Source organism: Plectrocnemia conspersa, unplaced genomic scaffold (assembly GCF_051122295.1).
Source record: "Plectrocnemia conspersa isolate PC_06_02 unplaced genomic scaffold, ASM5112229v1 ptg000008l, whole genome shotgun sequence".
NCBI lineage: Eukaryota > Metazoa > Arthropoda > Insecta > Trichoptera > Polycentropodidae > Plectrocnemia > Plectrocnemia conspersa.
The window spans coordinates 16563352-16589767 of NW_028277172.1; the positions used below are offsets into that span (position 1 = coordinate 16563352).

Below are 26416 nucleotides of genomic sequence, written 5' to 3' on the forward strand. Positions count from 1 at the left end.
TTTTTCTAAAGTTCAATAATAGTTATGTATATAAAAACATTAGTGACAAATAAAGGTCTTCGTTTTTAACGGTACTTATTTCTGATTACACATTTTGATTGTTTTTAACCACCAGTTTCTCACCACTTCACTTACAAGATACGGGTCATTAAACAAACCGTACTTTGTGGAATTAAAAATTGACAATACTATCTGAAATACACTCTAAAACCGATTGCGACTTAGTAAACCCGGCAAAAAGTTTCCGATAGCCTAATTTATAAAGAACAGCTCTTTACAGTTAAGCTCATCGATCGATAACCCGCTATAAAAACTTTTTTCTTTAATTGTTCAAATAAGCTCATAATTGACAACATTGTTATTTAATTTATATTTAGAAAAAAATGGTATTCATAGCAATAAATTATTTTTATGGAAAGGTATAGGGTGACTATAATTAAATTTGAAGGAACATATGTTTTTCAGCGTCATAATATTAAATGTTTCACTCAATATAAGACAATATAGCATATTGTTTTATATAATAATGATACTTCAGGTTTGCTGCAAATTTTTCTGCTTTAGCAAACATATTTATTTATATAGAAAAAATAATCTGGAACATGTGTTTTAGTTTACTTTTTGTAATTTTTACTAGCTTCAGTGCGATAATTTCTTGTGTATTTATTAAATAACATGCGCTAATTTTTTTAAAATCATCTTTATCTGAGATTTTTATATAAACTTTTGCCATTCTTGGCTATTGTAGAAAAACAGTTATATTTATAGTAAAAAGTTGTATTATAGCCCAGTAACCATTTGTAGTTTTCATTGATATTAATTTCATGAAATTATTAAGTGCTTATTATAATATATGCCACAGTTTAATATACTAATTTTAACAAAATTTCAAGCAATGTTTGATATGCTGTCTCTCTTAAAAAAAATAAAACAAATATTTTATGATCTTTGTCAAGGTTTATTAACAAGTAGTAAGTGCTCCTAAATTAAATCTTATTGCATATTCCTAAATTTATTCTAATACAAATATTTTATTAGAAATGTTGTATATATTTATTAGTGTCATATATTGATCGACAAAATATTATTGCGTTGTATAATATAATAAATTAATTTGTTCTAGATAACAAACTTTGTCACACTAGATATTGTGCCATATGCGTAATATTATAATCACACTATGAATAAATTATTATTCAAGTAGAAAATATGTACATAATGACTGATAATAAGTGATAAGGATATTGATTATGTAGGTGTGAATTTAAATGAATGAGCTACTTCATATAGCAATTTCAATATATAATAATAACAAAAAATAATTCTCTACAAAGAAAAATGTAAAAACTCACATTTTATTACTTAAATAAAGTGTTACATTTTGACTTATTTTTTAAATATCATATAATCTTTACTATTTAGAAACTTACATTTGTTAGATATTTTCCTTGGTTAGATGAAAAAAGAGTGAGAGATAACACGAAATACATTTTTATTAAAGCTTTCGTTTCATATACAATAGAATAACCAATTTATTATGGTCAAATGTAGGGTTTGCTACAGTAAAGCTGAAAGCCCAAATATCAAAAATTTTATTAGTGCGATTATGTAGGTCAAGAATGTTAAATAGAACGAATATCATAACAGTCAAACAACGTTAGCTGGGTAATACGTTGCCGTGAATACATTGCGTTCCTTTTTTGCCCCTTGCCGACGCGTTTCACGATGCAATTTTATACGTTGAAATGTAATTATGTTAGGTGTAAAATTCGCAATCAAAAATTTAAGGATTAAACCAATGGAGGCTTACGGAGAGTAAAATAAGCAAACCGCAAGCGAGCAAGCTCTTGATTAATTCTCATCACTGGTAAAATTTATTTTAACTAAAATAGGTCAATGATATGAAGCGTGAGAAATTAAAAAAACAGTAGCATAAAATTGTTTATGTCTATTTAATATAAAAATAAAAAATAACTTGTGTTTATAACAGAGAAAAATCAGCCTAATATTTAATCTTACAGAGCTTCTTTATCGAGTAAAAAATTATTACAACACAAATAAAGACTTTGAACATTGGTGGGACACTAAAATTAAAAATACTAATAATAAATTGAATCAATACTTCTTATCAAAATATATTAAACGTTTATTAAACAGTTAAAAGCGATCTGCTTTACTATATAATATATTAAACTATTGCTTAGCGTATTTATTTTTTATGTTCAATGAAATGAACTTCGTTCAAATATATTTGAACTCCATCTTTTGTGTTTATTTTTTTAGTAATGATTACATTTATATATTTGCTTGATATTTTAGTTAAATGTAGAGAGAAAAGCATTATGTATAGCGAACATAACAATTACAAAAATAATAGAATAGGCAAATGTTCTTGATTAGTAAATAAATAATGTTTTTAAATAAATGTATTAAATTGCCATAGACTATATAAGTAATATAAGGTATAAGGATGTTCAAAAGAGATGTATGCTAGATATAATCCACATTCCAAAAAAACGGTCATTACTCTCCAAATCTAACGAAAGATCTAGCCAGCCAACCGACGACCTCTGCGACGAAATTAATCATAACGGTGAACAAGTTCTGGAGGGGAGAACAATTCAGATTTGAGCTTTTGAATTAGCGACGTCTAAGTTAGCCAACAAACAGTCCTAATTTGTAAACGTCAGACTAAAATTAATCTCGACGCGGTTCCCGGAACCGGGGACCCGTTAATATTGCCATTTGGCCGTAGCCCGAACCGATTTCCAACTTTATGGGAGAAAATCTACGCGACGATATCACCGACATCATTAATATTCAATCGGGCGTTATTATCGTTAATAGACAGGTAATATTTCTCTTACAAATTTAGCATCAATCTATTCATATAAGAAATGCATATTTCATGTTCTTATGAAACTATTATTTTAATTTAATATCAAGTTTTATTTATATTATTTATTTTTTACTCTCATTCGTACAACGCTTTGCCTATTTAATTTAATCATAGCTTATATATTTTGCCAAGTATTTTAATTTGATCATTTCACATGTATGTGTTTTCAAGCCCTGCTAGTGAAATAAATAACATTTTTAACACTAAGCGATTATTCTGGTGACTTTTTATTGTCATAATAAAGGTATTATAATATGGAATTAAATGCGCTTGAATCAGCATATATACTCTAGTTTTCAATGTGCCAATTAGAGTAGTTGAATTAATTATTTTAGTCAGAATCGTCTTATGCATATAGTGGAATTGTTTATCCAAAGTCATTCTGAAAAACAGAAAAATAATATGTAGTTTGGTATGACACTAAAATGGTTAAATCATACTAGCTCTGACTGTCCATCTCGATAGCAGATTTAAGCAAACATGTTGCCTTTTACTCTATATTTTTCAATTTGAAATAAAAACCAAAATAATATATAGACACAACCTAAGTTTAATAATATATTAATAAACCAGCTATTTAATATATTCTTTCTCTTTTGCTTTAATAACCAATTAATTAATGTTTTTTCTAAAGTAAGTTTATTATAGTTTGCTTTGAATAAATTTCTCTGAAAGTTTTCGTCTTTTTGGTTGAAAGTTTCAATGTTGCTTTTTAAACAATAAAAGTATGCTTAGTGAAATATAGAGTCTCCAATTACTCGAACCATCAACTACTCGAGTATCGAATATTAAAATTTTAAAATACTCGAGTACTCGAGTACTTTCGAGTATTTACCAAATGTACCAAAATAGCTATTATTCAAATTCGTGCACATATAAATAAATAAATAAAATACTTAGTATGTTAATTTTTACAATTATTTTAACTTCACGAACATACTTTTTAAAAACAATTATGCAAAAAGTGTCTCGAATTTAATATTACTGCTAACCATTGGTTTTATTATTCCCGTTATGGAAAAAACCCTTTCCGTTGCTGCTGATGTTGGTCTTATTGTCATTAACGCGTTGGATAAGGCTTCTAATTTATATCTGTTCGCTTTTTATAGATATAAAATTTTTTGAACTCTCTTTTTATGTTCTCTTCTTTCATTCCCTTCTCTGCTTTTCTCTTATTTCCTTCGACTATTGACAAAATAGCATTTTGTAATTCTTCTTGAATAGATTTTTTTTCTTAACAATATACAATATTTTACTCCTTCTGATTAATGCGAAGAATTTAAATCTATATCCTTCGAAGATGTATTTGGGTGAATCCCTTTCACTCTAGAGCTAAACGGTTCGCAAAGAACTGACTTTACTTTAAATGCCATTAAAACACACAATTGTTTTGATTTATATTTTAAGCTGAGGGATCAGTGTAAACAATTTACAACACTTTACGCTACAACTGCATAGTCATAATAAGTGTGTTTTTTGAAGTCTATCAATGAAATTGTAAGCCTTTACTTACCCCCCAGAAATTATTTCAAACCGTAAATGATAAGAACTGTATATTATAAACTGGTATTTATTTTGGTTTTTGGCGTTTATTTATTTTTTTTATAAAAACAGATTTTTTTTTAAATTGTTTAAGCAGCATCTTCAAGCTGATTTGCTTTAGTTTTGTGACGATTTTTTGCATAAAACGATTGTCTTTGACCCGTGCTCCAATAATAATTTATGGCGGATCCAAATTTCAGTTTCATAATTGACATAAAAATGTATTATATATATATAGTATTGTTTGTTCTGTCAAAATATGGAAATTGAATAAATTAACAAAATTTATAAGTTTTTATTTTTAAATCGTTAAAGAGACTAATCTCAAGTATTTAGTTAGACAGAAAATAAAAAATAACAATTATTTATTTTGTATTAATTTATTGTAAATCTTCCATTGCAACATGACGACTAAGTAAACACAAACAACAACTTCCATAAATGTCTCGAAGCAGTAGTAATAAGTGAAAGATCTTACTAAGATGCATCCTTTATATTCAAATTTCTCTCTCTGAATCTCCAGAGCCATTTTCTGCACGCTAAATTATCAACATCAACTTCATTATGAAGTCTTCATGTACAACATATTATTATGTTGAAAATGTTCTTATAAACTCAACTTAGATACGGTTAACGTAGTAAAAAAAAAGGTTGTAACTCTATACTGTTTAATACATATAGATAGATGGTGATGAAATCTTGAACTAGCTTAAAACTTTATTTATAAATCAAACAATTGATTGATTTACAATAATGTATTATAAATATAAAAAGGTTTCCAATCTAAAAAAAAGTTTTTAAAAGAGCCAAACTAGGAGCTGGAATATATCGAGGCAGTTTCTTTTTTTACGAACGCCCGTAAAACCCGTATGGTCTTTGACTGCTATCACAAAGCGTTCAATCTGATCAAAAATTAAGTTCCCATACAAAATTTAAGTAATCGAACTACTCTCGTGTAGCGGCAGCGGTGGGGGTAGGTGGTTCTAACTTTTTTTTATGCGGCGATTTTCTCTCAGTCCCAATTTTCTTTGCTTCGCCCTCTTTTAATAAGAAAAAAAGTCTATGGACGTGATGAACATAAATATTGGACGTAAAAAGAAAGTTAATGGAGTCTTATATAAATAATGTAAAATTTATGATCGGCAAGCTCGTGAATTTTATAAATGTAAGCCAGCCAAGGACGTCGATAAAATTTAATCTTCCAATTTGGAGCATATGAACACACCAACGCCGGCTGTGTCAATTTAGACTTAATACTTCATTTTCCGATACACTGTGGGAAATTCGTAAAGTGTGACTCATAAACGTGTTGTAATAATATTATTTATGTTTATTTTCATTAAAGTCAATAACTTAGCTGATAAAATCGAATATATATATATATTAGATTTTTTACAGATTTTTTTTAGTTATATTTAATTTAATTTAGTATCTAATTAACACGGTCCATTTTCTAAATTAAATTACGCTAGCAAAGCAACATAATACTCTCATCCGTAGTATAAATTAATATCCGCATCTGCATCACGCTCCGTCGCCAGCATCCAAAGATCCCTTCATCGGTACATCCGCATCAAGCACATTCAGTGCAAAACGCAAACATAGCGCGTGCGTTTAATATTCAAACACATATGTACGTGCATGCTATACAGTAAGTGTGTACGTACCACTCACAGTACGTCTAGGGTTCAATTTGAACTGATCACGAAATTATATACGAAAATTAAATTTTCATCTCAAATGTCCAGATGCGCCGCTTTCGTAGCCACAGAACCTCTTATTAGTATAAAATTATATTACAATATCATATACAGAGCGTCTCAAAAAAACAAATAAAAATACGGTATATTTATTTTGTACACAGCACACGAACACTGGCAAACATAAAAGCATTGCATATCTTGGCTAATGATATAATACTAACACATACATGCTAAGGAGCAACACTATAAGATGCATCGCAGCGATGCGTATTTTTTTAAACAAATCAATGGTCGTGATTTATTTATTATGATTTATTAAAATATTTTCTACAAAAAATATTAACTATTTTTGACAACAAATTGATTCTGTATTTCTACAAACAAAAAATGAGACATTTAGCTTAACAAAATATTAGCAACATCAGCTGTGAGAACTACCAAGTTTTTTGCACAATAGTCTCAAAGACTTCCAAAAGCTATTAACTATTAGCAAATACCTCAATAGAATAACTTTTAGATACGTTTAAAAAAAATTATTACCTATTAGTTATTCTTAGTATTGTGTCCTAATACTTATTTAATAGTTGCTTATTGTATTTACTCCCACTGTAACACATTGGGCTAACGCAGAAAAAAATGTTTTACAAAAAATAAAATATTAAGCTCTGTTTTAGAATACATTGATTCTTTTTATTTAAAAAAAAGCTGAGCATTTTTCTTAAACATTACAAATTTAAATTCGTTGTTCTCAGACTTTTATAAATTAATATTACAAAAATTAAATGTTGCAATTTTTTTTTTTTATATAATTATTTTACTTGACAGTTTGACTTCATAATTAAAATTACAAAAATACTCGAAATAAAACATTAACTAATAATATTAAATACGTTATCTACTAATGATCTATCGTATTGCTAATTATTATTCCTCCTTTTCAAATCAACACTTATTAACAGGATTATTATTATTACTTTTTTTAAATCCCACTGCAAACAGCCTGTTTTCGCTAATTAATTGTCGAGCAAATTTTATTTGTGAGTTTAGTAGTGTGCTTAAGCGATTTTCAAACAGCCGAGAGCGCCTTTTAAGATGTTTGCATAGCGTCGCAATAAATTTGTCCCCCACCACCGACAGCAGGCTCCCCCCACCACTGCTTAACAGCCAAAGCAATATCGAGCGTTAATGTAATAGAAAGTCCAATTTTTACATCCGCCGACACTATCTCTCCGAATGAATAATGGAATTAGACTTATTGTTTTTGGAGCAAAGTGGCTGTGGGGAGTGGGGGGAGGTAGTAGTGAGGAAAAGTATTAAAATTCAAATTCAGGACATCTTTATTCGAACGCGCTGATTTACGGCGTTGGATTTTATATACCGATTCTAATCTTTTTAATAAGTTATTCAGCCGCTTTTCCGGATTAGGCGGAAACGGCCGAGGGAAAAGAACGGGTGGTTGAAAAACCTGGTAGGAAAAACTAGACGGTTTTCATTTTTAATATTGAGATAGGATCGAGCGACGTTGGTGGATTTTTATGGCTTTTTGAACGGTTTACTGTAAGAGCAGGACTTTGGTTCGTTTTAACGTAACTTTAGGGATTGTGTTTCGGGCAATAAAACATATTAATATAATTAATGTTGTAACTAAACAATACCAGGTGTTAGCTATTTTTATTACAACATAATAACAATGAATACTTAAATTAAATCTAGGTTTTAATAATAAATATAAAACCAATGATTGACATTATGATATTTAGAATAGTAAATACTACATATCAAAGAAACAATTCTCCCATACTGAGTTCAGAGAAAAAGTGTAATTAATAATCGTGTTTTAATAATTCATAACGCAATTATTTTCTGAAATACCCAGTATATATGGGTTCGGATTTGTAGTACAAAATCACTTAATCCAGGGCTTATGAACTATGAAAATCATATTTTCTTATGTTTAATTAAATACATTGAGACTTATATCAAGATCTATCATAAATCGGTTGACGAGAAATTATTATTCTCGTCGACCGACCCGAATCAGTTGATCCGGTCTCTACCAAATGGACCACAACTCCGCTCACATTTGAGCTGCAGATGTTTTAATACATTAACGCTTTTAAATCCATGATACTGCTTATGATACTCTGATGTTAACACGCAGTTTTTGCGATAATTGCAACGACTCTTTGAATTTAGTTACAATTTTAAGTTCCACAAAAAATAAACCATCGCTTTAAAGCGTGATTGACATCTTAAGCAACAATATATATACATATTAAATACGCTTTTTATCATCACTACATAAATCTGTATAAATACATGTTTTAGTGTGTTTTTATTAATTTTTTTTTTTATGTAGATTATGAGCATTTTTTATGTTATCAAACCGTTTAGTACAGCAAACGTATTACTAATTGTTTTCATTGCAAGCCTGAAATGCGGTTTAAAGTATTGAAGGAACAGGGGATGCAAAATCTATATGCACTTTCGACTTCAATTAGTGTATTTGCTAATCGCACATAATTATATTCCGGCATGCCTAAAATTAGAGTAATCCATCAGCTTCGCGAAGCCCTTTGAGGATTAGTGATCCTCATTTACATTCCGCCCACTTTAAGGAAAGATTTATATTAGAGAAATGGATTCTGTTCTATTTTTGGAGAGTAAAATACAACTGCTATATTTTTTCTAATAGACTTTTAGTCATAATTTAAAGTTTGCGGGAAATATTTTTTTTATTATAAATCTAGAAATCCTATAAAAAATTTTTTTAATAAATGTAATGATGTTTGAGAGATAAATAAACTCATATTTTTAATTTTCATGGAAATAAAATTCCTAGGCAGTTTTTAGTAAGCTTGTTAGACGAGACAATTATATCATAGCCCAACTTTTAAATCGCGTTTTGTCATGAAATAGAATTGCACTTTTTTTAATGCAAGTGCATGTTGTTTATTTTTTAGCATAAATAAAAAAAGTATGTAAATCATATAAATAAATAGTACATATAATAAATTATTATCATTGTATATTTCTCCTTTTGTGTGTACCGTAAATTATAAAAATTATATAAGGTATTATTATTTATTTTTTATCATAACTTAATTTGCGCAAAAAGACAAACAACTGTATTTTATATTAAACCCTTCTTAAGTTATTGATCTTAAATATATTTTTTAAGTTCATACACATACAAGCTTATAAACTTATTATCAATAAACCATATATCACTTATTATTGTTTGATAAAACTTTCGTTTTAATGCTAAACATAAATTAATCATACTATATCACTTTAATAATCGAAAGTCCAATATTTCTTTTTTTAACATCGATAAAAGAGCTCTTAGAATTTTTATTTTACAGTACGCTGGTAGGGTGAGTTTAAGGTCCGATTTGAATAAAGCTCAATAATAAAGAGCAATGGCACCTCGGGGGGCAGGCACCACCAATTGGAAACCTTTTCTTGACCGATTGATTTCCCCATAGACGATGCCCAGGCGAGAGACCTACGTGTGTTATGTATGTTCACCGCTGAAATTGCGTTCAAACCTTAAAAATAACGGTCGTTTATTAAGTAATGTACTACAACGTAAAAATAAAATCGCAAAATTATTGAAAATTGCGAGAATAATTCTGATATTACATGAAATTAAAATTCAATCAAATTTACTGTTTGTTTACGAGGTATACAACAGTTGTTAATTGAATATATCAAATTTATTTTTAATGTACAAGTATCATAATTTCATATATACTGTGTTTATAGAGCAATAAAGACCTCACGCAACAGTAAAAAGTTCTTTAACCCTTTCAACATAGTTTACAACATGTAGAAATACGCATTAAATTTAATTTTATATAGTAAAAACTAGAAAACTTTTATGTTCAAAAGAAAGTCAAAAAAGTGCAAATAAATATTTCGGTTTATATTTGTATTTTATATTCATTGGGTATACAAAAACTTTAGTATCGTAATAAATAATTGGGGAACAAAAATTTAACGTGGCTTATGACACATTCTTTGTAATATTTTTTATCATAGTAATTTCAACCCTTGTAAAATTGATACTCAAATATCAGATTTTCCAAGACCACATTGAGGTTTCAATATAAAAAAGCATGTAATAAATCAGGTGGCAATTATGTGAAACGCGACGGCAGTGGCGCCGCGAGCGACTCGCCTCGTTACTATATCAACGTTTCGGATCTTCGACCCCATTCATCTTCACGACACGGCCGCCGCGCGCGACGCCTACTGGAGACCACCTATAGATAGTAGCCGCGGCGAAGTACCCGGATAATGCATCCAACGTTGACTAATCCTGGTGCCATTACGTACCCGCCCGATAAGCACCGATTGATTAATTGCTGTGATGTATGTGGAAAGAGTTACTGCTGTTGTATACTTCTGAACAATTTTAATTTATTCGTGAAAGCGAATGAACGCTCCAAAAAAAATATATATATATATATTTTTATATAAAAAAAATGCCTATTTTCCCCTAAATTTATGATGTATTTATCAATGATAATATAGTACAATTCTAAATAGTATAAAAACATTATCCTTTCGATATTTTTTTTATTTGCATAAATTCAAAAAAGTCGCAGATTCAAATCTGATAAATTTGGTCGCTACGAAATTATGATTATAGAATTATAATTAGCCAAAATTTCATGAATTGGTAGTAAAGTGTGGATAAGTGCGTTGTTATAGTGTAAATGTATAATTTATTTCTCCACAATTCGGTCGTTCTTTGTAAATTGTCTTTAATTTTAGCTACTTAGCGACCCAGTGCTAAGAATTCGTAATAAATTATTTAAATAAAAAAACTGCAAGAATGACCTTGCTATTCCATAGAACTTGATGTGCTTTTTTTGATCTTGACTACTTATATGCACAAGCTTGTCTTCACAGCCCTCCTAATTTTGTATTTTTCATACACTTTGTTTGGACATAACATCACAGGCAAAAATATGTTTACATAGGCACTATTACACTGAATTTAATTTATACGCAAAATTTAATTAAAAGTCATTGTTTTATTATTTTTTAAATTAATAAATGTCTCAGCGTAACCTAATATGTCGTCGATACTTAGCTTTGAAACATAAACTATGCGCTCACGATAGACGAGTGGTATAAGTATCTGAGTATTGACCTGAAAGACCGGGGTTCGAATCCCATACAAACCTTGGTGCTTTTCAAATTTCTATCGTGTCTGAGAGATAAGAAACAGTGACTGTTATTTTATTTTAATACTTTAATCACAGCTTAACTTTACTTAAATTTTGCTTATCTCACAGATGAATATCGTGATGATTAATTAAAATCGAGCTAGGTCGTACATATCAGGTATTAAGAATTTTCAGTTCATATAGAATTTTTTATATGTATTAAAAATAAAAATAAAATAATAAAAATCTGAAAATTGACATGCGTATTACATTAAATTAACTAAAACCATGTAAAAATTACGTCTGAATTCCAAAACGTAACTATTTTTTATTATACCTTGTTAATAGCTTTTTTTTGTTCTGATCAGAACAAAAAAATGTTTTTTATTAAAATCTAAGATAAACACATTCTCGTCTAATTATGTCAATTAATAAATTTAAGCAATACATTTTATTCGACTTATTATAAATAATACAAAATAACACTTATAATCGACATTATCTTGAGGACGTTTTAGTGTCGTCGTCCACATAAGAAGGAGGCAAATCGAAATGAGGCGGTGTCTTTAATGGGGATGACCGGCCAAAGACAAACGGTGGTTCGTTGTAGTTCTGGCTTGTTATGAGGCCTCAATTGCCGGCCCAACAACCCGAGACTTTTCTGCTTCGGTTGACGATCCAAGGTCAACTATCCAGTGTGGTTTATGACTATATATCATAAACCACGGTTTCTCGGAAGCATTCAAAATTATATCTGAGAAAGGAGAGGATTTATCTTTTTAAAACACTTCATTGGCGCACAGCCGACTATACAAAGCTTACAAGATCTTGGAGCCTATGCTCAACCATAAATTGCGGGTAGAAACAACTAAACTTTATTTAGTCCCAAAACCACTTTATAGCCGTTGGATGTCAAAGAGGGTAACAAACAGTCACCACATATCTAATGCTGTGGTTATTTATTTTGATTTAGAATATGTAATAAATCAACAAAACAACATGTGGCTTTTTTAGGTTTTTTTGCACATTGTACTCCTTTCGTGATCAACCAAAAAATGTGTTGCTCTCGCCGCCGTCACGTCAGTATTGCAACAGTCCCACAATGTGTATAATATTTTTAATAAATATTTAACAATTAGCATCTCTGATATAATTAAATATTTTTACAGAAAGAGCAGCAAAAAAATGATTACTACTTTTAAAAAATAAAATTGTATTGTATTAGCAAATGAAATTAAGCGTAACTTTCGAACGTATTTTTAACCGTGTCATCCCTTAAGTTAAACATCCGGCGTTTTCTATTGATCGATTCTCAATTATTTGATGTGGACGTAGCCGTTAGAATGCTCGGCAAAACCAACAGACTATTTGTTCTGCAATCGTCGTCAAACGTTTGCCGACAAGAGTTCGAACCAAAAATAACAAAGCGAACCGGAACCGATTTAAACCGAACCGCACAATTATTAATCCCGTCGCGCATGACAATTAAATTGTAGAACATGCATATCGTAAAGCTATATTGTATATCGCCGTTCGTGTGTAACTATTACGTCAAAGTAATAATCGATTTCAACTACGATACTTGTATACAGATTTATATATTTTATTAAGTGTTTTGTGTGAAAATTTAACCTTAAACCTGATCTCTTCGTTTATCTAATAATGACTGCTGCATAGATCAACGCATTACATTAAAAGTATATCATGTATATACAGTTTTAGCCATAATAATGGGACACCCTTAGAAATGTGTTCATTTTAAGCTTAGTTTTAATATTTAGTAGGCCTACCTTAACTTTAATCACAGCTGCAACCTTTTTTGTTATACTATCAACGAATGACTTCCAGGTGAACAGAGACAATTTTTTCTTGTACTACACCTAAGAGGGGTCCTAAAAACTTATTATTCTTAAAAATTGTATCAATTAAGTTTTTTATTTTTTTTTTTAAATTAAGCAATTATTCAAAAAGTAGGTAAAAAAACATCATGTTTTTTTTCCATTACATTTCGCAATAACAATACTTGTTTACAATATAACAGAATTTTTTTACATAATAGACTCATTTATAACATTTTTTGTATCCTTTGCAAGTCAGAGGCTCTCAACATTGATATGCTTTAATTGATTAGCAATAATATTTGAGCAAAGACAATGTACTCATATTGTCATTTAGCTCAACTAGCTCAAATTTACTTTAAAAAATCGTGTCTCTTAATATGCTAAGCCAGCGCATTAGTTTTAAAACCATTTTTATATATTAAATCTCTCTGCATTAATTAAAAACATATTAAACACACACATAATCTGCGCAGACTTAAAAAGTTTACTTTCGCCGTATAAATCACGAGTGCGCCAAGCTGCGGCAATGCGGACTGTATTGTATGTACTAAAGCACCAACACAGTCACGAACATTCACCAGGATGCTTTACTAACAGATACTGACAGAGTGATTTTCAAATCGTGCGTGTTCGTGTGCGTTTGTGACGGTTACGATGCGAGATAGCGAAAGCTCGCACGTTGTGATTATTTGCCGAGAGGCTCTAAAACACGGGCCACGCGAATCGTAAATAAACATTTGGAATACCGTATAGTACTCTATTGTGATTTTAATCCGTGTTTGCTTCGACAACAGAGAGCAGAACGCGGGTCAATTCTGCGCCACGTTTCCGGTTCCGGAAAAAATCTCACTATGAACAGAATGTGGCGGATGTCCGTCTTTTGTGTTGTAATTTCCTTATACTTGTATGTACTAATTCTTGAATTATGTAAATAGAACTCAATTTATAGGGTAGCCAAAGAAAAACGAATATTATTAAAATATAACTCATTTAACAAATGTCTTAAATATAACTGTACCTATTTTATTCATACTTAAAATATAAAAAAAATATTCATTATTAATTCGCATTTTATCCTGCAAATGATGTGCGTTATCCATAAAGCATAAATATTTTTATTTTGCTTAACTTCTGCTTAATTAAACTGTAAGATAGTTCTGGCAAAGAGATTTGGAAAATGTTAGTATGTTACCAAATCCGCATTTCTACGATCGTTTTTAAACACTCTATGGCAGGGTTACCCAAACTTTTTCTGCGACGGAACACTTAGCAAATCCGAAAATTTTGGCGGAACACTTAGCTTATTTTTTAGGTTGGGTGATTCATAATAGTATAAATAAAAACAAAAAATGTCACAGGCACAATATTGGTCAGTTGTTTTCTCATATCTGCCGTGTAGTCGAGTCTATTTCTGTATTTTGTTTTTGTTGCAATATATTTAGAAAATCCCAGTTCGCATAAAAACGGAAGTAAACAAATCAGAACTGGTTTTGACACATTGGGGAACTCTTCAGTCAGACTCACCCAGAAATCATTTAATGGCTGATCCTTATATTTTTGTTTCAAATCAGAGTCATTAATTAAATCAATTTAATTCTCATAATCCCTTGCGCTTAAGCCCACTGGTTTAACTGTCACGGAAAATGGATTCCGAACTAGAGTCTCCAATTCGAGTAATCGAGTACTCGATACTCGAGTATTTTTGTCTATTTTTCAAGTACTTGATAATCGAGTATTTTGAAAATTACTTGATTAGTACTCGAAATTAAAAAATTTTAAAATATTTCAGAAACAAAAATAACTTTAACTCGGTCCGGTAAAGGTTAACGTCTTGCTTTTATTTGGCGTTTATGCCCGAAGTCCCGAGTTAGAGCGGTTACTATCAGGTATAATTTTTTCATAGTTCCATAGTTGCATAGTTCCGGTCGTCGGCTATGTTAGTGGGTACGATGAAGAAATTTCTTTTGTGTTTTCTGTTCGACAGTCCCGACTTATCTAATTTATGGCAATGAACAATATGAAATATCAACAAAATTTTTTTTTAGGTTTTATGACTATGCAGTTGTAGCGTAAAGTGATGTAAATTGTTTACACTGATCCCTCAGCTTAAAATATAAATCAAAACAATTGTGTGTTTTAAAGGCATTTAAAGTAAAGTCAGTTCTTTGCGAACCGTTTAGCTCTAGAGTGAAAGGGATTCACCCAAATACATCTTCGAAGGATATAGATTTACATTCTTCGCACTAATCAGAAGGAGTAGAATATTGTATATTGTTAAGAAAAAAAATCTATTCAAGAAGAATTACAAAATGCTATTTTGTCAATAGTCGAAGGAAATAAGAGAAAAGCAGAGAAGGGAATGAAAGAAGAGAACATAAAAAGAGAGTTCAAAAAATTTTATATCTATAAAAAGCGAACAGATATAAATTAGAAGCCTTATCCAACGCGTTAATGACAATAAGACCAACATCAACAGCAACGGAAAGGGTTTTTTCCATAACGGGAATAATAAAACCAAAAGTTGGCAGTAATATTAAATTCGAGACACTTTTTGCATTATTGTTTTTAAAAAGTATGTTCGTGAAGTTAAAATAATTGTAAAAATTAACATACTAAGTATTTTATTTATTTATTTATATGTGCACGAATTTGAATAATAGCTATTTTGGTACATTTGGTAAATACTCGAAAGTACTCGAGTACTCGAGTATTTTAAAATTTTAATATTCGATACTCGAGTAGTTGATGGTTCGAGTAATTGGAGACTCTATTCCGAACCCAGGTCTTGTCCTTACTAGTTTTCGGAAAATATTCCGAAAGAGTTGTTTTATTTTTTATAGGTGTTTTAAAAATACTTTTGAAACTTCTTTATCAACTTGAAAATTCAATTCATTTAAACATTCATCCAAGACAAGAAAACAATCAAAATTATTAGATTCAACTGATAAAATCCAAAATTGTATTTTTATCAAAAGATTCAATTTTATCTCTCATAATATATCAAAAATTGTAATACTTTGTCCTTGTAACGATAAGTTAACATCATTGCAATTTGTAAAAATATTTGCTAGATATGAAAGATCTATCAACCAGTAAGGATTTGTTAAAAATTTGATAAAATTTCACGGCTTCATTTTTTAAAATTGTGAAAATTTTTTTAGTCAACATTGGATGCCTATGCAAAATACAGTGACTGCTAGTAGCTCTTGTAGCTACTTTCAGGATACGTGATACAACATCTTTCATTTTTCCTACCATTGCATGAGCACCATCTGTAAAAATATCAATACACTTTTACCAGCCTATCTCTTGTTTTGTAATGTAATCATTAATACAGTTAAATATATCTTCTTCTGTAGTTTTTCCATGTAGATATGCACACGTGAGTAAGTCTTCTTTAATACTTTTATCATATGTGTAACGAACAAATACCAATAGCACAGCTAGTCCTGCGACATCTGTAGATTCAACCATTTGCAATGCATATTTACTGCAAAGTAAACGAATTAACTCTTTCTCTACGATAGTAGAAATTTCTTTAATACGTCGTGAAACATTATTATTTGATAATTGTATTGCATAATTTATTTTAGTAGCCTGCTCATTAAGAACACATCTTTCTCACATGGCTTAATGAGTGTCTCTCCAATTCTATGAGCTTCACCATTAAGTGCAATATGATAACTCACGCGAAAAAAAGCTTCTGTTGCATTTTTATTTTCAGTTTTAGCCATTGTAATCATTTGAAATTTGGACTTTTCTAGTGAGTCACGTTGTCTCTTAAAAAGTTGCATGTCTTTTTCTTTGTAATCAGAGTGTGTCGTTTCGAAGTTGAGCTGGAGCCAAAGAACTGTTTGCGAGTATTTGTTTACACAAAACGCACATTGCATCAAGAGCAACTGAATTGCCAATAAACCTAACTCCAAAATTCAAATAACTTTAATCGTACTTCCGTTTTGGTATGTTCATAGATGACACTTGTTTTTTACTATTCGATTATGAAGAAATCACAGTTTTTGGATTATTTTCTTCTTCGATGTAGACGTAACACTAGAAGTAATTGACCTTTCTTTTATCAAATTTCCTGTTTTCAACCAAAGATCCATGGATAGTTTTTGAATATGTAAATTCTGTAATATTTTTTTTTGTCAAAATGTAAAAAAAATCTGTATTGTAAGCAATCAGACTAAATTAATGTACAATAAAATCGATTTATTTTTATGCAAATTTTATTTAATTCATTTACATTTACAAAAGTATACACCCAATACTGTTTTAACGCAATGACTTAGTTTCAGGAATTGAAACTTAAAATAAAAACGCGTGAAAATTATCCGCAATAACCTTCTGTAAATTTGACAGACTGGATCCTTTGATTGAAAAATCTTGTATAAAAACCACGTACAAGTGAATTTGCGTGAATTAATCGTGTAAAAAGTGGTATTCGTTGCACCAAAAAAATTATAAAAATTGCATAACAAGCACAAATATTGTGTGATTAATTAACAAAAAAACATTGTTTAAATTCGATTAAATTTTAAAGTTAAAAAAAACAACACCAACTTATGAAATATTTCTTTATAGAATTTATACATATCAATGTTGAATATTTAACACATATTTTAAAGCTTTTCTGTCAGATTTATGAACAGTTTTTATATATAAGCAAGACTAACATTTTTTTAAATTTACTCCAAATTTTTTGTGAAATATCTATTTAGGCTCCACAGAACACCTATTTTGGTAGTAGTAATATAGTTTGGGAAACCATGCTCTATGGTCATCAGCATTTAATAAATATTTTTAATGAGTATGTCGTAATAAAAATAAGAAAGAGCAGAGAGCCCAAATTGAATCTTTGCGGTACTTCAGAATGAGCAAAATACTAATTGATGTGACGATCATCATCTCACTCAAAAAAGCTAGGAAAACAATTTTAGAAACCTAAGTTGATTAGTAATTTATAATAAGCTTTTATAAAGTTAGTATAGACTTCATTGCTTTAGACTTAAATTGAAAATAATAAAACCCATAATAAAAAAAACATTCTACCTAAAAATCAATTTAGATTCCGAAATTCACAATATACAGCGAATACTTCTAGAAAACTTTAACAAGCCGCTGACATATTAAATATGCTATATTATTTATTGAAATAATTGTACTGCTATATATTATCTATCTTTAAAAAAATAGAAAAGCTAGAACTATGGAGCTAAACTTTGTTTTTTAAAGCCAAATGATTGGTTCGCTTATGAACAAATCTATTTTTTACTTTTTTATAAATAATACCATTTCTTTAATTTACACCAGGAGTTATATTGAGTGTTTTAGTAACGAATTATTCGATTCAATTGAATTAATTATTCTACTCCTTTTTTATTTATCTAATTTGTTATTATTCTATGTCAAATTTAATAAAGTTTTAAGATTAATATAAATATTAAAGAACAGTTACTTAAAAAATCATCTAAATATATTTTAACTGTATATTTATTAAAATACTTCGGTAATAAATTATTACTTTAAAATTAATAAAAATATGAACCTATAAAATAATTTTAATACATATTTAACATACCCTACTTTAATTTGCTGTACATTCTACTTATATTGCACTCCATTCTTTGTTTTGCAACTTTTAGAATATATTTGCATAAATATTATTGCCTAAAAAATGGTTTTGCATTAAAAAAACAATGTAGCAATTTTGTGTTATATATGTATTATTTTTATAAAATATGTTATATTTTAATTAATCCTTTTTTTACTAAATTATATGTTCATGTTTCGTTTGATTTCACAATAATGATTTATAAAACTTTGAAATATTGTTTAAATCATTTCATACACATACATACATATATACTATTTGACCTACTTTTGTATAAATATATTTTAATGTTATTTATTCATATGGTTATTTTATTTACTTGAGGATAATTTTCCAAATAATTTTATAAATAAAAAAAATCCTACACTTTCACACAAAAACATACAAACGATTCGCAGAAATAATTCATTCACCATAGCTCGAGGTGAAAAGCCAAACTCGTGTGCGTGTTTGTTCTGTACAAAATTAAACGGGGTATGGGGCGAAAAAAAATCATTGCGGTTGCTCTACTCTCGCGAGAGCAACCAATCCACCCGCTTATCCGTTCAAAATTTTTGGAACGAATTCTCATTAATTCCGCATTGCGCTTCCCAGAGATAAAGCTAGGTATAGGGAGAGAGAGAGAGACAAAGAGAAGAGGGATCAAGTTTTAATATTCGTGAACAACACCTGTTCCGTATATGCCTCCGCTTTACTGGAATTTCATGGGGTTTGGTAAACCCGTACAGCTTCTACTATAGCGCCCATAGGTGAGCAACCCGTAACGATTGTCTCGGGGTAAGAGCTTCGCTCTAATACCGACGGTTTGGAACAACTGAACCCTGTGAATATTATACCGAAGCACTTTACCGATATGGGGGAAATATTAATTTGCTGCGTATTACCAGCAGGGGTGTGCGTGTATATGAAATCCCATTTAACGTTCTGTTAATTGACTTACAATAGTTGCTTTGTAATGTGGAGACCTAACGTTTCTACAGGTGTTTTGATTTTTAATTCAATCGCGATTTTCTTAACTTTGAGACAAAGTTTTGCCGGTTCCTCTCGAGGCTAGGAAACTTACGGTAGATTAATTAAGGTTTTCAGGACGAGTATGATGTAAATGAAAACTTTCAATTATACGAATCGTGAGATTCAATCCCGGGAAAACTTCAGTATGGCAAAACGCATGTTCATGGGTTGCTAAAACTTGTGTGTCGTTCAAAAGCGATGGAGCGTAATGAGCTTCGAAAAAAAAACAGAAAATACGGTATGTGATAAGACAGATCGGAAAACGCTATATACATACATTTATTGCGAGATAAAATGTTTTGATCCATGATCGGATATATTCTAAGATTCGGATAATCCTCATATGATTGAGTAATACAAATTGGGATTCTATAAATAGTATATTAATTTAATAAATAGATAGGTTTATTGATCTACCAGTGGCTCGGCTAATCAACAAACAGTAAACCGTTAAATTTTTATAATTTTACTATACATATAATTTGTGAGATAATTTGGATTATCTTGTGATCAATTCCAAGTTCACCATTTCTAGAACATAGAATTTAAAAGAGTAGAATCCTTTACACTTATTATTATTCTCAATATGAATATAATAATTGTTAACATGTCATTAAAATATTTGGTGCTGTAGATTCGTAAATACTTCACGAAAAAAAAATATATTCTGTTTTTTTTTATATCTTGGAATCTTATTTCACCAAAAATTATGATACATATATTAATAAATATATTTAAAAAAAATTTAAATGCTTGTACTTGCCATCAAATAAAAGAGATAATTGAACTATAGTTTTGGAATAGACTATATTTTTTATTGTCGAAATTCGAAAATAAATATATTTAATTTGTACGGTAAAGATGAAAATTTGTAAATACTAACTCTTTGACTTGGTTGTAACGGTATTTATGTTAGTAAAAATATTGCGTTAGTTAAAAACAAAGTAAATTAATTTTCGATATATTATATTTAGTTTTAATAGATAAGTAAAATTCGTTCATATTATAAAATGTACCGTATGTATTACAAATACAAACAACTTCATAAATTATATTGTTGTATTTCAATATGTTATATTTACCTAGTAATACTAAAATTTTCTTCATTAATTAATATTTACTGCTTTTGCCACTTTCTCAAATCGTTCTCGATCATATTCAAGTATTAAGATATCTCCTCGGTTTCTTGTTTTTTTTTGCGGTTCGTCTGAAAAAAAGTATATTTTTCCCTAGTTCTCAAGTTCCATCAATACTTCGTTGCTTATTTCCATTGAAAATAAAATTTCTTTCTTTAAAATATTGTTTTAATTATTTCTTCTTTCTGATTAATTCATAATTAATCATCAACTTCTTTAGTTTCCAGAATATCTGTGACCAACTGTGAAGTGAGTTTATTTCATAAGTTACTCATCGTATATGTTAAAATTTCACTTCAAACATTACTAGTATTTTTATCAACTTTATAAATGTCATACTCCTTCTTTAACTGCGTTAATGATTTCCTGTTATGTCTAATAAAATCACTAATTATTTGTTCAAATATTAGTAGAATAATAAAAGTTATGATTGGAATAAAAAACATAATCTTTACGTATTCACAATTGTCCTAATCAAGGGGTTTATTTTTGTCGCATATTAACGAAAATCCCTGTTTTTTCTTAAACATTTAAAACGCTTTATCACAAACCCTTAAATTGTTAACCTTTTTGCCGCGACGCTTGTTAGCGCAAGTGTTCCATCAGTGCGGTTAATATTTCATCGGACTAGATTTCCAGCGCTAGATCTTTTTAAATGCACATAACGGTTATGATAATAAAAGTTCATGTGATTTATGTATTTTTTGTGAATAATATGATATATGATATTAGTATAAAGAAAGTTCAAATCACCAAGTGTAAACAAGAATGGCATAAATACGGGATTGATTTACTTTAAATTTATATATTTTTTTGTTATATCTTAAAAAATATTTTCAGCAATTAAGAAACAGTTAAAAAGTAATTTGTATGGCTTATATCGATACCTATTTCTTTTTAGTGTTATTAAAAAACATATGCTTTGACAAGCTTGTAATATGATGGGGTTTTATGGGAGCTTCTTACATAAACTTATTTTATTGAAGTTTCTATAAAAGAGTAGCTTAATTGATGAACCCATCACATGATGCATGATTAACTTACAAAAATATATTAAAAAGACAATGCACAAAATAATGTAAAAAACTGTATTTAAAAATGTCAAGTCATCGCTCTTTGATGCTCTTTGATTAGATATCAAAATGTTTAAGAAATATTCAAAGAAATTAATCAGATAGGAATGTTTTAAAAATATTTTTTTAATTCTTTGGATTTTATGTAGAAGTATTTTGTTTTTGTAATTCTCAGCAGCATTTCTAACAATTAGAAGTGTGAGTCTATCTTTAGATACTCTACAACCTGGTAAGGATTTTTTTATTTGAAATATGTATGACTTATTTTCATTTTTTCTCTGCTCTGTAACTGACCCTGTTACGCTAGTAAAAGAATACACAAATTTTTAATATTTATTTAAACATTTTTTTAGCGAAAATATCAATTGACAGTCATTGATATAAACTTAATATAAAGATAGCACTTGTATTAATAAAATATATTTCACGTTGTAATTAAACATCCAATGATGGAGCATATCGTCCCTCAATTTTTTCAAACAGAATAATATCCCGAGACAAACCTGCAAATTCTTCCCTCGCTAAGCCCGCATTTTTGCTAATTGAGACACATGACCCGCCATGTATTATAAAGACACATACACACTCACACATCGTACACAACGTGAGCTCGGTTCAAAAGAAGCCTGCTTTTGACAGAGCTTTATAATTGGGTGGGGGAGGAGATAGTGAGCGCGCGTGAGGGCAGAGACGGCGACGTCGTGAAAGTTTACAACGAGGTTTGTACTATTTAGCATCGGGTAGATATTTGACGAAGTTAACTTAGGGCATACGGGAACTATCTGTATAGATATATATCTTAACAGGATATTGCCACGAAATATATAACGCGCTCAGTCATTGCTCAGATGGAGCGTACTTGGTAATATTTGATCTCGGGTTAATTTCCTACTGCTGCACATAAATCTTGAGACCGTGATTAATGATACGTAATTCGATTTAGATTTGATAAAAACTTAATTAAAAATACGTCTAATACTTGAGGAAAGCATGTTTCTGTAATAATGTAACTTTTTATGTTTTTTTTTTATAATTTAAAATAATCTTTTTCCACTTGCCTCTAAAAAAGTATTTTATTATTTAAACTCATTATTGTGAATTAAGAACTTTATCATGAATCAATTATAATTATACTGACGTAAAATGTTTGATTCATAAAGACTAAATGATGATAAAAATGAACTTATGACTGTAGACCCATTGTCGTCGTTTCAACATGATATGTGATAATCGTAAAGCGAATGTATTGTACCTCCGAGACCAGTTTCTCTGCTTTATATCGGAACGGTGGGAAAGTAATAACCGGAAACATTATAGAAATTAGTATTAAGAGGTCGTAAACATTCCAGTATAGCATGCTAAATCATAGCATAATGGGTATCCGTTGCAAAGTTGTTTCGTTTTAATTAAATAAGAGAAAAACTAATAATTAACAAAAGGCTAGCCTTTATTAGCGTGTATCAAACATTTATTTATTTTATTTAATGTTATATTTTATAGTTTTCTTATTGTTTATCGACATGCTATCTATTTTTATTTTGCCATATAAACATTTAATTTTTAAATTATCATTCATATATAACTATAAAAAATACGGTTAAAAATATTTTGCTTAGGATTTCGCGCAATATTTTTGTTCTGTTTTTGCAGAATCTTTTTAACCTTCAATAAAATTAAACGCCCAGATCTTAAATATAATAGCTTCAAGAGGCTAAAGATGAAACTTCTTCTGAGTCTGACTTGTTTGTCGATTTATTTCTGAACGATTGCAAAAAGCTTATTAAAAATAATAACGCCTATATTAAAAATACTTTACGACCCTTTCTGATTTAATAAATAATTCAGGAAAATTGTTTAGATGCATATGAACTTTTACAGATAGAGATAATACCGGTATTACCGAAGATAAAACAGTCAATACCGGTATTACTAGTATTGTCATTATTATTATTATTTTAATTATTAACTGAAAAATATATAAAAATAAGTACTTGCATGATTTTAGCTTATTAATTAGCAAAACCAAAGCATTCGAATACCCCGGCAAATTTTGCAAAATATCATCTTTGATTGACCACTTCTGGATGCCTTCTAAATTTTTATACCAGAGACCAGAGCATCATTTGCCAATTTATTTCAATACAATATATTACAACTTATTTTTAATTAGTTACGATTATCCAAAAGAACCTTTTGAGAATATATTTATTTTATTTATTGTAATTTTAATATTTATTTTCGGAAGATTTACCTCTCGTATATTTATTTATTTCTACTCATCTTAAAAGTATCATGAATGTTTATGTAAATATTATAGAATAAAAAATACGTAATTACTGCATAGCCCTTTTATTCCCAGGCCAAATATATGCATTGGTTTTTATTTTTTAATAAATTTTGTTATGCATATGGGTCTCAAAATTTGAAGCTTTTTTTGCGTACTCTCAACGATGAGAGATAATAAAAAGCAATAATATTTAATTGTTGCAACAATAAAATAAAATACCCGTCAACACATTTTAATTATAACCTATCTTTAGTTGGTAACTGAAAAATGAAATACTGCAATATTTTTAAGTAAAAAATATTATTTTTTTTAATAACACAAATTTCGCGCATTTTTTTTTAATATGTTTTTATTTATTGAGACTTACTTAAAGCTAATATTTAACACTAATGTTTATAGTGAAGCATATTCCATGGACGATTTAGGTAAAAATAAGTTTGAATAGAGATAAAAATGTACAAATAGTAGAAAGAATTTTGTGTATGCAATACCTGTTTTTGTTTTCACTTCGCCAGCCATCCCTAGCATAAAAAGGGCGCTGTTATTTCTCTGTTACATAACATTACTGGAAACTGATAAGTATCGTTATAGCCCTTTTATGTTGACACGTCGTGCATATACAAAAATACACAAATATCGAACATGTTTTATTACAATTAATTTTTTTTTTAGAATTCATATTTTATTATCTGCAAACTTTTAATAAATTACAATATTTATGCAAATTTTATTATTTCTTTATTACAGGTCGTCCTGATCAAGTGCACAACTGCAGCATCCTGAACATATCCATGAGTTCGTTTACGATCCGCTGCGCTGAAGGGTTTAACGGTGGTCTCCCGCAGACGTTTCTGCTTGAAGTCAGAGAGACTAACTCGCAGGTAAGAAATGTATGTGTTCGCTTTGTGAATATCCGCACGTCTCACTGCTTACTGAGTCGCTCGCTCTAATTATTCCATCCCTAAATCAGGAGATGAAGATCAACCTGACGTCGACCGTGCCGAGATTCGCAGCTTCCGGGTTAGAACCCGGACATCATTACATGGCCGGTGTGTTCGCCTATAATCCAAAGGGTAGGAGCGAACCAGTTGTCATGCAAGCTTCAACTTTGAGATTACCAGAAAAGCAGTTGACAGCTGAGAAGGGAATCGGTAAGTTAATCAATGAAAAATAAGCATATTAATATTCACTTGAACACTCAAACTATATTTGTAACAAACTATTTTAGTTTATTACCTATATGCCCAGGAAAGTTTAAGAAGCATCATAATATAATATTATGGGTTATAATGTCTAGCAATGAGGTAACGATAAAGAAGAGATCTTACTTCTCTGAGAACTTTCCGAGCAGTCAAAGTATTTATGGTACATTTAAAAAAGGGATCTATAATATATATGTAAACGCACCTTAGGAAAATATTTTATGTTTATTCTCGTTGTCATCAAAATTTTATAAGCTATCATCAACTTTATTCCAAAACAATAAAAACGATACAATCAACGAACCGAGAGGAGCGCGTTTGAATATCGCAAAGTTTGTTGAAAGCTTTAACGCTAATTCTCGTTATAAATGAAGGAGGTAATTCAACTTGCGGTTTAATTTATGTTTTCATTCGACTGTGGGCACCCACTTTCTGGGGAAAAGGAAAGTTTAAACAATTTTTGATACGAAAAGTGGATACAGCCGCCGATGTGGAAACCCGACCGGTCGGCAAAGAGGAAACAAGAGGCTTAATTATATCTTTGTTTGGTAAATTACCATTTAATTGTTGCTTTTAGTTTGATAGACGCCTTCTGCTTTCTTGCCACGGCCGAACAGGAAATCCAAACATTTAAAACATTCAATTAGCGTAAATATTAGCTTAGCAGTTTTCGTGAGTTTAGACTTTTACTGCGACGCACAATATGAAATATGGCCGAAAAGTTTCAGTAAACGCTTTCGGCTTGTAACGTGTTTGTTACAATTTGAGAAAACATAATTTCGTATTGTGATATTACAAGAACAACATCTTGAAAATTACAATTAGGGTAAATAAATCATTATCATAAAACAACGTTAATAAGACGTTTTACAAATTTGCAAAAATTATTGTCTTTAGTCGTCTTACGACTAAAAAGTTAAATGATGTA

At 29.6% G+C, this 26416-nt stretch overlaps 1 protein-coding gene across 1 annotated transcript in view; it reads left to right on the forward strand.

Annotated features, from left to right (window-relative positions):
• The window catches only part of side-VII (sidestep VII transmembrane protein), a 542053-nt gene that overhangs the window by 507461 nt on the left and 8176 nt on the right, over positions 1-26416 (forward strand). The window contains exons 13-14 of the mRNA XM_088190535.1: positions 25034-25167; positions 25257-25437. Coding sequence (XP_088046661.1) covers positions 25034-25167; positions 25257-25437 — 315 coding nt within the window. The remainder of the gene's footprint in view (positions 1-25033; positions 25168-25256; positions 25438-26416) is intronic.